Source organism: Anoplophora glabripennis, unplaced genomic scaffold, assembly GCF_000390285.2.
Source record: "Anoplophora glabripennis isolate ALB-LARVAE unplaced genomic scaffold, Agla_2.0 scaffold212, whole genome shotgun sequence".
NCBI lineage: Eukaryota > Metazoa > Arthropoda > Insecta > Coleoptera > Cerambycidae > Anoplophora > Anoplophora glabripennis.
The window spans coordinates 789,677-804,974 of NW_019416424.1; the positions used below are offsets into that span (position 1 = coordinate 789,677).

The 15,298-nt window shown below is 32.1% G+C and overlaps 1 protein-coding gene across 1 annotated transcript in view; it reads left to right on the forward strand.

Annotated features, from left to right (window-relative positions):
* Positions 1-14,855, forward strand: part of LOC108909741 (metabotropic glutamate receptor) — a gene marked incomplete at its 3' end in the record, with an annotated part of 75,587 nt that extends 60,732 nt beyond the window's left edge. The window contains exons 6-7 of the mRNA XM_018714150.1: positions 9,779-10,378; positions 14,640-14,855. Of these exons, the coding sequence (XP_018569666.1) occupies positions 9,779-10,378; positions 14,640-14,855 (816 nt within the window). The remainder of the gene's footprint in view (positions 1-9,778; positions 10,379-14,639) is intronic.
* Between the last annotated feature and the right edge of the window lie 443 nt (positions 14,856-15,298).

The window sequence follows — 15,298 nt, forward strand, 5'->3', positions numbered from 1 at the left end:
ACTTATTTTACTGGCTAGTATGAAATTATTCGAAGGAAACTTATTCAATATTATCCCGCGCCACCCTGTGTGTTGTTTTCCTGCTCAAATATTAAAAAACGTTTCCAAAGCAGGGCGGGTGTATCTAATGACCAAACCACAAGCTGCTGAAGCAAGCTCACACACGCTTGTATCCATGAAAAGTAGCTTAACGAACAATTAAAGTTATATAGACTTATATATTGTGCAACGAAGTGCTATCGTTTCTGTTCCTCTTAGATTAGCAGTAAGTAGATATTTATCCCCGTATATATTATGCAAGCACATGGACTTATTTTGTTTGGTAGCAGTGATGGAGGACGAGGAAAATTAATAAAGTGATGGCTTACATCTACGATCGATGTATTTCTAGGTTATTAAACATCTCTGAGTACATATGATTAATAGAACAACCACGAAACTGTCTACAACCCCTTTATGTAGACCTACTCAAGGTCAAAGTAGTAGCACGTGTCCGAAAATAACATTTTTGGCTATGTTTCGAAAAGTTTTTTACGAAGAAATCATTCCAGTTTCAAATTTCGGAAAATAAAAACTGTGAGAAAATTACCAAATCTAAATGCTTTATTTGAGGCTGTGCAACATTCTGAAAATTCGAAAATTTTTTAAAATTATTTTGCGAAAACTATCGAACCGATTTTAATGAAATTTTTTTTACCAAAATTAGAATGCCCTCAGAGGAATTAAAATATTAAAAAAAAATATATCCAAAGAACTTTATTTTGCCTTTTTTTCATCGCTATTTTGCAACATCGGTAATAAATTTGAACATTTTTAACTTACAGAATATTGTGCAAAATTCAGTTCTAAAACTTTTTTCCCTATTCAATATTCTTCCAAAATGCATAGGTTCCAAGATATAACTAAAAAACTGATAAAAGAAGTGGGATATTTCGACAGATTCGTCCTGGTCTATACAGGGTGTTTCAGTTCGAGTGAATCAAACGTTAATCACAAATAGGACTAGATAAATAATTCAGAATTGCCTTATAAAGCAGGGGTCTAAATCTCACTGTTTTCACTGTACAGGGTTGGTTTTTAAAATCATATTATTTACGAAATCTTTGGTATGCTTATAATAAATTGATTCGAATTTGGTGTGGTGTTAACATTTACACATGTGCATAATTTACTGTAAAATTTACAATTTTCTACGCCAATGACCTAATAATCATTTGGGATTCATTTTTAGATTCCGTGGACAATTCTACATAAAAAAGGTATACTTCTTGAAAATCGGTATAGTGTATCGTTTTACCGAACATCTCAGATGATTTAGGACAAACGGAAATGGTTTAATGTAAATAATGGTTCTCTCAGTGTAACCTTAAGTCAGCGTTTCAGAAAAATCACAAAAAAACATCGACTTTAATTAGGAAGAGATGTAATTTTTATGGTCAAAACTTTATTTTAAGCCTACAGAATAAATATAAAAAATAAGAGGATCAATACTCCGTAAAATTTTCAGGCAAAGCGTTTTGCAGAGGATATTAGCCGAATCAAGATAGACGGAAAAATAGCCGATTTACATTTTTTTAACATTTTGTACGACAATAAACTGACGTGTTAAGTAGCGGTATACCTTTATTAGACTGAAGCAAACATCACAGTGTATTATGTGATAAAAAATATTGCGGCATAGCACGCTAAATATATTCCTTTCTTTCACGTGATAAACCTCGGATATATTCATTTCCTTTTTTTTAATCACCGCTGATTTGATCAACAGTTTTATAACTAAGTTCGTTGCACCTAGTTTTTAGAGTAAGCAACAAATATATTAAGAGATAAAGAGGGGAGAGGGTAGATAGTGAAACGATAATATGGATGAAACCCCAAAATTGATTTTTTTATGGTACTTAATTCTAGATCTCTCTCGTTTCGATTCCTACGTAAAATGAGCTTTTAAGTGGTAGATAACGCAGTAATGTTTGTTTTCAAAACGATGCTGAAGGCTTTTAGTATTTCTAGAGAGGATAACATCTAAGTAGGTCACATACACAGTATAAGTATATAAAGTAGTAGATAAAAAACTGACAAAACTCAGTAGGCCTTAAATATAGGGTTTGGTAGAGAAACAAATTCTTTAAAACATTATTTGTAAACAAAAGTATACCTAGTTAATTATTTGTTAAAACAAAAATCTCAGTAGGTAAACTATTGAGTATTAGTGAGCGGTAAAACGTATGTTACAAAATATAAAAACTGAACGTTTTACCGCGCTTAAAAGCCATCAACAAGAAGAAAAAATAGGTATAAAAATACTAATTTTTTGTTGGTTTTGTAGGTATTTGTCTTAATTAATTTTTTAAGATATGTTCCTTTGTTTACTTTAAAAAGCAGTCAACAGTATATGTCCATTTTACATTTTAAAAATGTGGACATTATATCCACAATGCATCAAAAGTACACTCAAACTGAAAATGTGGTCGTGATATACAGGATGTCCTTTTAAGAAGAATTCTTCCATAGCTCTGGTAAAATACATTTTAACAAGGTATACAGGGTGTTTCAGTTCGAGTGAATCAAACTTTAACCACATAGAACTCAAGAAATAATTCAGAATTGGCTTATAAAGCAAGGGTCTAAAGGCGGTTTTCCACTAAACGGACAAAACAAAAACAAAACACAAACTTGTGTCGAATAAAACAGAACTGTAACTTTTCGCAAACTTTTTGAAGACTGGCGTGTTTTGCGACAGTAGGAGTTTTGTTTTTCGGATCCCGCTTGAAAGCGGTCACATCAAAAGGTTTCGACGTGTTTTGAAACTCAAGTCTGTTTAGTGGAAACGGTCGTGTTGTGTTTTCTATTTAAGTGATCCAACCCAATACCTATGTTGGCGTTTTCTTCTTCCCAAAAACAATATTTTAATCATTAATGAATTATAGCTATTAAAAAATATATATGTGTACGGTTAAAGTGTTTACTTGGCTAGGATACAAACTAACCAAGTAAACACTTTAACCGTACATATACCACGAACTCCATCGATGGATATCTGGGAAACCACTCGAAGGATTTTTTTGAAATTGTGATGGCGTGATACGGACTGTGGAGCCTACCAAGCTAAAATAGTTTTCAAGATCATCGTATTTCCGGTTATACCGGAAGTTGTTACTTACTAACTTTCTTATTTTAAATGGAACCCCCTGTATATTATTGCAAAAAAATTAGGGGTTTCCATTTAAAAATTTCGAGTTTTCCACATATTCTGAACTTCATATTCGATAAAAAAAATTTGACACCCTGTATAAAAACTGGAAAATTTTCATGTCAAATTCGATAAAATAGGTCTTCCTCTACAAAATGTCCAATTTGCACAAAAAAATAAACCGGGAAAACTAAATTTTGCTGACAGTCTGCATCTGTCAATTTTTGTTTAAAAATCAAAATATCTCGGAAACGGTCAATCCTAAGTATGGAGTGTGCTATATGTTTTCAACTTAAAAATGGATGATGTTTCCAAAAATGCAATAATATACAGGGGGTTCCGTTTAAAATAAGAAAGTTAGTATCGACTTCCGGTGTAACCCTTGCTTTATAAGCCAATTCTGAATTTTTTTATTGAGTTCTATTTGTGGTTTTCACGCATTTTTTTTAAATTTTTTTTCATCTAAAAGAGTCGACAGGTGGGTTTGCCAAAAAAAAAATTCGTGGACCTTTTGAAACGTAAGCAAACATTCTGAAATATTTTTTCCCCTGGATTTCTTGTGATTTCTAGTTTCAATATGTTATTTATTACTCTACGACAATTGTTACAGTCTTTTAAAAATCACCAACAAATTTAGGAATATTTTCTTATCCTTTAATTTTTGTGACTAGTGTGTTAGAAAAATAGTTTCAAGAAAATGCTAAGAAATTTCTCTTTAAAAAAGCCTTTAATTCTTATGAAAATTTGGTAATATTAAGTCAAATTCCACATTAATAATAAAATAATTTATAAAAGAACGATCTAGGCAAATCCGAATAATTTCCTAAAATTCTCATCAACAGTAAAAAAAATGTAGGTTTCGAAAGCTTGCTTTTTCGATTTTACATATCTTACGTTATGCGAGATGGAGAATAAATTTTACTTGTTACAAATGCCCATAGAGAAAGTCAAATCTTGTTTAGAACAAATTGATTTAAAACTTGTTTTTACTATTTTGAACCGGAAACAGTGCTACTAATTTATACCTAAATCATTATAATGAGAAATACTTCAGTACAAATATGGGTAGTATTTAAGCAATATAGGCCAATTTGACTTTAAAAAAATGTTACTATTTCGCTCCCTTTGGTGTCTAACTAACCAGACATTCTTCATTGGACAAAAATAAATGCAACGATTATTCATTTTAAATAATTTGTTAGATTTATTAAAAAGAGGGTCCACTTTGACACCGGTTTCATTTCGTAGTAGTTCCATGGGCTATAAATGCTTTTTTTAAGATAAAGAACTGCAAAAGGAAGCTTACAGGATAATTACCTATTAACTTTTTCCTTGATGTTATCCTGTTAAATCGATGTAATTTATATGTATTAGGAGGCTATACGGTAAAATTGCTCTTCCTTGGACTGCGAACGTACAAAAAGGGCTTGGTTACCCTGTTAACGGCTTAGAATATGTATAAACTGCATTGTTTTACGAAGATGTAGCACATTCCACTGTGCACAACTTGAAACCCGACGAAATTCAATGTATTTTCTTATTGTTAGCCAATTTATAGCTTTGTTGCTCCGAACAGTTAGAGACACGTGGCATTATACCTGCCTGTTTTTATATAAAAACGACTTCTGCTTGTCCGTCAGAAGAAGTCATTTCAATTGCCGAAAAATTAAGATAAATAAATAAATTGTTTCTTTGCTCTGATTTGCTCTGAACAATAGGAATTAGCCAAAATATAATATATACCTACATGTAATTTATAACCTAAAATCAGTGAATGTGGTAAACAATAATGATATATGCAAAATTTGCGTTGCAAAAATATTTAATGAACGTACCTTTCAGACGTTGAATCGTTGAATCATGTCCCACTAAACAACAAGAAGTCATAATGCACTAGAGTTACACACACGCAGGTAAACTGCAGAACAAACACTTTCGTTTTTATAATTATTATTTTAATATTTGTTATATACTTCCACTATTTTTTACATTATAATAATTAATACACACATATACACACACAGTAGTCCGTACACACGCGTCCATAGACAAACTGCCGATAATATTGTTACCAACTTAACGGTAAATTTTTTCTTAGAAAAACAGAAAAACAAAAGGGACGCCTAGAGATTGAGATGTTGCCACGTTTCGTTTTATAACAGAAGTGATATTTTAATAAAATTTAATTAGTGCATATAACGTCGACATGAAGTAATTGATTAATTAAAAAGTAACTGTATTAATAGGTACAGATTATTATTTTACCAAAATTGTTTTCCGCAATATCAATTACGAATTTTGGATATTAGGCTAAATATCTTAAGGTAAAAGAACTCTGTTTGACTTCATTTGACAGGTTTTAAAAAAACTTGAATACCTTTAAAATAAATAATAAAACATGTTTTTTTAAATATTTTACATACCTATTAAACATTTATTGAATATGCATATTTTAATTTATTACATAAAATTTCTTATTAGATTAGGTACATGAAATTTAAAGTAGAAGTAGATATATGTTTATGTATGACATATTAGGTATCCACAAATTTTAAACTAAATATGACGTCACGAGTTATAAGATTAACCTACGAATCTTGTGAGAAACGTGGCAACAATGAAAGATGCAGTGAGCTAAATCCAGGAAATTGAAAGGAATGTGTCACTTGTATCTATCACTTATTTTAATAATAATGTAATGAAACGTGCTATGTTTAGTTTTATCCTGCCTGCACATGACGTCAGCAAGGACCTACAGATTATCGCAATATTATATAGGTATAAAGACAATCTAAGTTAATGATACGTAAGACGTAAAAGTCGTAAAACATGTAGTTTCCGCGTTTACAGATGATACGAATAATTTCAAAAAATCAGTTTAAGTATGTAGAGCAAGGGTCGGCAACTGGCGGACCGCGGTCCAGGTCCGGACCGCGAAAGGTAAAATACTGGACCGCCAAAAATTTTTTGAAAGTATAAATTACTCAAATAAATTATTTAAAAAACGTTTTTTACGTTTAAGTGCCAATCTTATCATTTTTTTCTAGTATTTTACAATTGTGTGAGTGTTTTGAGTTCTTAATGGTCAGTAAGCAGATTAAATTTGAGTCCAAATAAAAAAATAAGAAATATGAATTTTTTTTCTGGATCTCGTTAAAAATTTTCAAAAGTATTCGGACCCCACCTAAAATTACTTGCCGACCCCTGATGTAGAGCTTAAACGTGAAGGAAACCTTAAATATTGAGTCAAGTTTTAAGAACCATTACCTGTTTTGCATAATGAAATGAATTATGTGAAGATGTTTAAGCCACAACAGCTCTGGTTATTAGAGAAACGACAGAAAGTTGTGCTAATAGCTAATATGTGCCATCATGATTCGTCAGTCTTGTTCTCAAGTGACGTCACCATATGCGCGTAGACACACCATATTATATTCACACCACGCATGCAAACTAGTGACGGTGACGGCAGTCAGTGACCATAATTGACCGATCACAATCGAAAATGACAATGAAATGGCCAATTTTCTTTACCATTTCAATAATTCCTTTAAAAATAATATTTATTTTTTCAACTAGTTTATTCTATGTATACATACGAAGATGAAAACGGGACACTGTATTACATTTTTTAATTTATAGTTTATTTAAAAATAACTGTTACCAGAAACAGGCTACCTAACCTGTTATCGGGAAGATTCGGTAACCTGCGGAATTTGCCGAGTACCGTTACCGAATTTAGTTTCGGCTTCCGTGTCTACTTTTATATTTTATTTTCATATACTTACATAGATTAAAAATCAATAAACAATAAACCCCTTAATATTTCGTACGTGTTGGTTGTAGGAAATAAATTTCAAATAAAAGCAATAACTGAATCCTGAGTGCTAAAAATAAATTGTACATTTCACTTCCCGGGGGACTAATTCAATTTAAAATTTATGTTCGCACAAAATGAAATAATTGGATTGAGCAGGAAAACCATGAATCTGTGTAAAAAAACCCTTGAGCACACGAAAGTTTTTACTTTCAAAACAATATAACATTTTAGTGAACATATTATACAAAGAATTCAACTCGAAAACGCATGTTAAATGAGGCGGGTATCCAGTTTTGTAGTGTCGTTTCCACAACCGGTATATATCATATGCTTTTTTATTTCCAAATTTATGGTGGATATATTTAGAACTAAAATTGACAATTTTTATAGAAAGTCGATATTTCGGTTAGAAATTATGTAAGTTTTTAATCATGGCGGAAAAATTTGCAGAGAAATTCTCTTCCCGACCAGATTTACCCACGAAACCATCGATCTTATACCAGGCACTGGATATTAAAATAAAGCCGCAAAAATTTAAAATTTATAAAGTAATTCTACGTGCCTTCATAAATTCTTTTAATAAAAATCAGAATCTATGCGAGATAGGGCTAAAGTTACTCATTAAATATGAAAACGTTCTTGCAAGATATTATTTCTAGATGAAGAGTGAGTAGACTAATGCAAATTTTGCAAAAAATAGAACGGCTTGATGAATTTTAACATTATACAGGGTGTAACACTATAACGTGTCGAAAATGAAGGAACGTCATCTTTGACCAAATCTAATACATTTTTCTATACAAACATTTATCCATAGCACTTCTACTTTTTTAAAGGATTTTTAGAAAAAAAAAATTATTTGCTTAATACCCTTAGGGCCATTTTCATAATATCCGGTAAAAGTAAAAGTAAAGGTAACTATTACCTTAAAGTTAACCCAGACATATCATTTCATAAAAAATTTCACATTCAGGGTTAAGTTAACCGAAAGTATGTATGTTTTTCTACAATTGGTAGTGCTGAGACCTCGTCACGTGACCCTTATTCTTAGATAATCAGTGGTCTGTGGAAGTCAAATAACCTCACATTTTCGTTTAGAAGAGATAAAGAGAAACCAAAAAAAACGCAATGGATAATAAAAGAGCAGTAAACTTTACACAAGACGAATAGAATTTATTGATATATTTAATGTAAAAACATAAAAATATTATAGAGTGTAAAAATAATGATGTACGTACATGGAAAGATAGGGAAAAAATTTGGAAACGTATTGAAGAATAATAAGCAATTTCTCCCTGTTCTGGCATTTGAATATATTGCGGACGTAACGCGAATAAGGCTCGATAGGAAACGTTTGCAAAAAAATGTAAAGTCAACATGCAACAACTGTTGTAGACATAGCGAGGTTCCTACAAAGAAAACAATTAAGTAGTTATTACATAAGGTAATTTGGATACTTACCTTTCTGTTGGATGACTGATTGCTGCCTCAAGTTCCTCCAACAACATTTCAACTGTTCTGGGTTTTAATCTAAATCTCACAAAAAAGTCGTGTGAATCATAATTTCAAAATAATTAGGTCTCCGAAGTATTCTAGGCATTACTTATTAATTTCTCTTTACTGCTATATGCATTTTTTTCATAATCACTCAACTTCTACAAACTAAATTCTGAATCCCAACTCGATAAAATTTACGGATTTAGATAAAACTTTATAGGTTAGGTTTCTCAAAACCGGTAGTTAACCCATACTTTAAGTTATAGTTAACAAATTGGGAGGTNATCTAATACATTTTTCTATACAAACATTTATCCATAGCACTTCTACTTTTTTAAAGGATTTTTAGAAAAAAAAAATTATTTGCTTAATACCCTTATTATTTGCCCTTATACCCTTATTTATTTGCTTAATACCCTATTACCTTTTCCGGCTTAATACCCTAATACCCGAAATTCTCGCCGCCATTATGTAGTTCATCGGTCTGTCTAATCAAGTAGGTGGCACCACATGCTGATTCAAGGGCGTCGCCAAGGGGGGGAAAAGGGGTGTGGGGCAGTTAGTCATTACTAACTACAGTCACTAACAAACACTAAAATTTTGATATAAAGTTAATTAGAGTTTAAAATATTACTGAGAATGTATGCGTTGTTTATGAGACATCCATCAATAAGTTTTGACATAAGCCTACTTTGAGAAAAGAAACATATTTTCTTCACCGTAAGAGCTCAATTAAAAGCCTTTTTTCTCGAAAACCGTCCACATTAGGATGTTCTAACAAGAGTACAATATTATTAGAAAATAAAATTGTACATTAGAAATTGGAGCCCGAATGGTAAAAAAACTTAACCTTAAAAAATTAAAACCTAAAATGTAATAGGAATGTAGTGTAACTAGCGCCCTTTATGAAATATCCAAAAAATAATTAGACCAGCGTATTTGGCGTCCTTAAAAACCCCGGAATACCGAATTTCATAAAAATATTTCGCACCGTTTGGAAATTTTCGTAAAAATTTTATTTTGTCGCTCTGTATCTCGAAAACAAGAGGAGATAGACATATAGTTTTTAAGACAAAAAATTCTTATTTTTTGTCGTACTATCGCCCCCTAAATTTACGGGAGGTCTTTCTGCAACACCCTTTATACAAACTATTATAATTTTTTACCTTTAGCAGAAAACTTTTTTAGGGACGCCTATGAAACTCATTAAATTTTTATACGTGTTCAACTGACTTCGGAAAGACTATACTAAATAAATGTTTTTGTTTCAGGGGGATACATGCTGTTGGATATGCGACAAATGCGAGGAACACGAGTACGTCTACGATGAATCCACATGTAAAGATTGCGGGCCAGGATTTTGGCCTTATAAAGACAAACTGTCCTGCTATGCACTGGAGCTGCAGTACATGCGCTGGAACACGCCATACGCTTTGGTCCCGGCAGCATTCTCTTGCCTGGGCATCCTAGTAACCTTCGCCGTCATAATCCTATTCATAAAGCATAACGACACGCCGCTAGTTCGAGCCTCAGGACGAGAACTGAGTTATATGTTACTCTTCGGGATTTTCCTATGCTATTTAAATACTTTCGCGCTCCTAGCAAAGCCAACTACCGAAATCTGTATCACCCAGCGGTTCGGAGTAGGCGTCGGATTCTCGATAATATACGGGGCACTTCTCACCAAGACCAACAGGATCTCCAGAATATTCGATTCCGCATCTAAGTCAGCACAGAGGCCCAATTACATCAGCCCTAAGTCCCAGGTGATAATAACTTGTACGCTTATTGCCGTGCAAATTATTCTTACCTTGGTATGGATGGCTGTTGAGCCACCGGGCACAAGATTTCACTACCCCACCAGGAATCAGGTTAGTATAAAATATCGAGGTTGTTACTCTAAATGAAATGTATTATTAAATATCGATTTCGTCTGCTTTCAACCCTATCTCCAACCAGACGACACCTATATACATATTTAAATAATATCGCGCAAAGTGAAGTAAATATGCCGCAATAAATACATAGGCGCGCGCCTAACATGAGAATTCATAATAAATAAAATCGTGCAATGTTTAAAAAGCAAATCTCTTCAATCACTCAATAAAAAAATATAGCTTAGTTAATTAGTGAATAATCAACTCCATGCGTAAAAAAATTGAAAAAAAATAATATTACAATACTTGGAAAATTAAACTAACTAAATAGACAAGGGCGGATCTGTTTTGAGGTGGATGTGAGAGAGGGGGCAAGCAATTTTTTTCTGGATTACCTTCAGTACAACACATATATAAAAGTGTAGATCCCTAGATCTGGGCGAGACCCGGAACATTTTCAAAATTGCAAAAATGTTTAAAAAAATTAAAAAAATACCTATTTTATCTGAGTTTTTTACTTATATCTTGGAACCTATGCATTTTGGAAGAATATTGAAGCGGAAAAAAGTTTTAGAATTGAATTTTGCACAACATACTGTAAGTTAAAAATGTTTAAATTTATTACCGATGTTGCAAAATAGCCAATAATTGATGAAAAAAAGGCAAAATAATCAAGTTTTTTGGATATTTTCTTTAATATTTTAATTGCTCCGAGGGCATTCTAATTATGGTAAAAAAAAATTATAGTATAATAAAACAACAAACCAAATTCCATTTAAACATTTTTGCAATTTTCAAAATGTTCCGGACCTCGCCCAGATCTAGGGATCTACACTTTTATTATGACAGTTGTACTGAAGGTATTCCAGCAAAAATTAGCTTGCCCCTTCACACATCCAAGAAGTGGGATATTTCGACAGACCCGCCCTGGTCTAAAATAAAGTGTTGCAATAATCCACCGAGAAAATTCTATAAACGCTTCCTTTTTGAGAAACAGGATGGTACATGTTGTTTTCTGTATTAATTATTACCTATATTTTATATTTATTTTGTTTTTTATTATAATCCATTCAAATTCAATATATTAAATCTTTTTCCTAGAACCGACTGAGTGTATGCATTGCAGTTCGTAATAATCTAAAGGGTGATTCTTTTTTTTATCCACAACCCCCTCTAGCGAGTCCGCTGATTTTTTCTAAATTTATGATATAACTTCAGGAAGTTATTCCGTTTACACCAAAAAATTTTAAAGGATCTAAAACTGTAAAGGATGCTGAGAAAAATATATCAAATTTGTTCAAATATCTCGGAAGGTTGATGGTTTATAAATTTAAAATAAGCTTATCAGGCATTTAAAATAATAATAAATAAATTTTATGGTGTCGATATCTTATGTTAGTTATTTTTGTCTGAATAATATAAATTTCTTTACGTCATCATAACATAATTTTTATTAGACATTAGAAATATTTTTCAATAAAAATTCTGACCTGAAGATATGCATTTGTTGTTTACGAAACCAGTGATATGTAGATACTTTAAATGGAGAATTACGAGTATTCAAAACTAATGAAATATGTTTAAAATTAATTTAAATTTATTCAACTGTTTTAACTACAACTTCTAAGATTATGATATAGATTTAAAAAAATACCATGCATGGAAAATTGTTATCACTATAAACTGAAACAGAGGTAATTTTTCTATCAAAATCAAAGCACTGAAATGTGTCAGTCCACAAAAAAGTTAACATTGATTAATAGTTGAATAAAGACAGACGCCCCCTTTTTCCCCCTCTGTCGGCGCCTATGCGCGGTTATACAAGCACTTATAGGTTTCAACGGAGCATCTATATCGGAGAAACTAAAGCGAATTTATTTTCTTAAAACATTCATTTTATTGCTGAATAAATTATTTTGTGTACCAAAACCCACCCAGGTTTGTGTATAAAACATGGCTTGTTCCAGATTTGGTGGTACACTTACAACTAGAAAGTTCGGGATTGAATTTTGTTACTCTGAAAGTTGTTCTTAATCTTGGATAGTTCCAGTTCAAATGTGCGATTTGTTATTTAGATCTTGAAGTTTTCTTTCCTTGAAGTCGGATTTATCAGATTCAGGCATTACTTGAAGTCGGGTTATATTCGCTTCACCACCAGAACTTAAATTATTTCACCTCTGTTGTTGACATTGTGGAACGCAGCTTTTAACTTAACATATCGTCAACTGCTATACAAATTAATAGTCTGTCGCGCCATATTTTACTTCCTTAGACAAGTTGCACCGCCAAGGATAAGAGCAACAACGAAACATTGGTATAGGATTTGTTCCTGTAATTCGAACGAAATTTGGGTTTTGTTGCAAGCCCGTTTGTGGTGATCGCAACTCCAACTGATTTGAAGAGGTATTAAAATCCAGACTGATATAGGTTCAAGCCTTTATCAGATGATTCAAAATGTTATAAGATTTAAGTGTTGCATACTCTGTTTAAATGGGACCCAGAGTTCTGTACGTATTTTACATCTTTACTTCGTGGAATTAAAAGTGCTTCATAAAGGACTTGAATTAATTTAACTAAAACCGTGGCAATTTTAAGGAATTTAATTTTTACGAATAAAATTAAGTATACTAAAAAACGCTTCTGTCGCCATTTTCTAAGTGGTTTTCTTGCCAATGAAGTTATTTAATAAATCCGCATTCCACTTTGTTACGCAAAGAAATAAATTAATGTTAAAACAAGGCCTTTTTAAATAAAATCTTATTTGCTTTGAACTTTTTAGAAAATACATCCTGCGTCTTTTCAGCAGCTGAATTCTCGGAAAATCGAGAGAAACACTCCCCAGCTATAATCTGTTTCATTTATTCCTGCTAAATGAACAATTTTAATGAACCAGTTTTTATTTAGATCTCAACAGAAATAACAGAATAGAACTTTTTCCCACCTTTCGAAAAGTAATTCGTATTTTATTCAATTTACAATCAATATTATTATTATTAAAAATTAAATTAGAACAGGGTTATTTTAATACTATACATTCTACTATAACTTTAAAAAAACCGTAACAGCGAAGGTATTTACAGGGTCTCTGAAACTCAATAATATGTACCTACTGTGAGGGTACAAAAAATTTAAATAAAATTTGAGACACGTGGTGTTAAACGGAATGAGGTAAGCTCCATTTTCAATCGAAAGTATTATTTTTGGGATTTGACAGAAACGACTAATGACGTCTCAATTATATTTTTTCCGGAAACATACCCAAAATTTTTTCCTGTTAAAAAGCTCTCTTTTTTTCTAATAAACTTTTATTAGAGAAATTTTTCTGTATTACTTCCCGTTTAAAAGTTATAAGCAATCACATTAGCGGTGGATGGATCAAGTAGTAATAAATAAAAGGATTAAACTCGATAATTCTTTAATACAGATAAAACAAAAGGTGATGATAACAATAACTAAACTTAAAAAATGAGGTAAACGCTTTCATACATACATATTACAATATATTCTCTATATGACCTCCTTTCATTTCAAGACACATCTCCAATCTTCGCCTGACTTCTTTGGGGGCTGCGTTAATTAACATTTCGCCGTTTAACTCATTACAAGCGTTTGTGATTTTTTCTTTCAAATGATTAATATCTCGCGAAGGTGTTCTGTAAACCTTATTTTTTAAAACCCTCCATAAAAAAAATCGAGGGGTGTTAGATCTGATGACTTTCCGGACCACTGAATAGGTCCATTAAGCCCAATCTAGTTTTCTGGGAAAGTGTTATCTAAATATTTTCACAGCAGGCACATACTATCGAGTTTGAGACACCCTGTACTAACGGTTATGGGGTTAAAAGGACAATAAAAACTATTACCCCGGAAGGTCCACTAAATACCTATCCTACCTGAAAAAGGTCGTAGGAGTGTTTCAAAATTTACAATCAAACCCACGGCTGGTCTACTAATAACCAAGCTCCAAGTAATGGAAGCGGAAGAGCAGAGTCAGACAAAATGACGAAATTATTATTATTGCGGAAACCTTTTCAACTGTGCCGTTATTAACTGTAACTGTAAAATATCCCGGCGGACGTATCTCGAAATACGTTACAAACATTATTTCAAATGTTAATATTACTCTGTTTTTGTAAAGAGTATTAAAAATGCGCAGATAAATCTGAGAACGCGATTAAACGTGTACGGAGCCCTTTAACAATCACAATAAACTGGTATAACTAATTTTTAATTCGAAAACATTTCATTTTTCCAGATTATACTAAAATGCAAAATCCAGGATATGTCCTTTTTATTCAGCCAGCTCTACAATATGGTCCTAATCACAACCTGCACTGTTTACGCTGTCAAGACCCGCAAAATCCCTGAGAACTTTAACGAATCTAAATTCATCGGTTTCACTATGTACACCACATGCATCATATGGCTGGCATTCATCCCAATCTACTTTGGCACTGGCAAGGCGTATGAGGTAAATATACCATTTTTTATCTCTAGGTTGTTTTACTTGTTAACGTTATTACTATAAGGGCTATTTCATGACGATTTGTAGATATTGAGTCAAAATTTATGACTTATCTTTGTCTACAACAGACTCACTCTGTCAGGAATAAAAAATTCCAGAACCTATTCGGAAAATTTCCACTATTTTGTGACCGTACAGAAAAGTTCACATTGTATATTTTTATGTTTTTTATACCGTTTTGAAAATACATGACCACTGGTAAACTTAAAGTGTTTTATTTTTGTGCCATACTTTCTCTAACGTTCAATTTACAATTAAATTTTGATTGACACATTTTTACCCACCTTTTTAGTATTATTTTAGCAATGATAACAGTTAAAACTAATATTTCCAACAAATTTGAATAAAGTGTGGAAAAAAACTATGTCAGAATTCGAAAATTCCAGAAC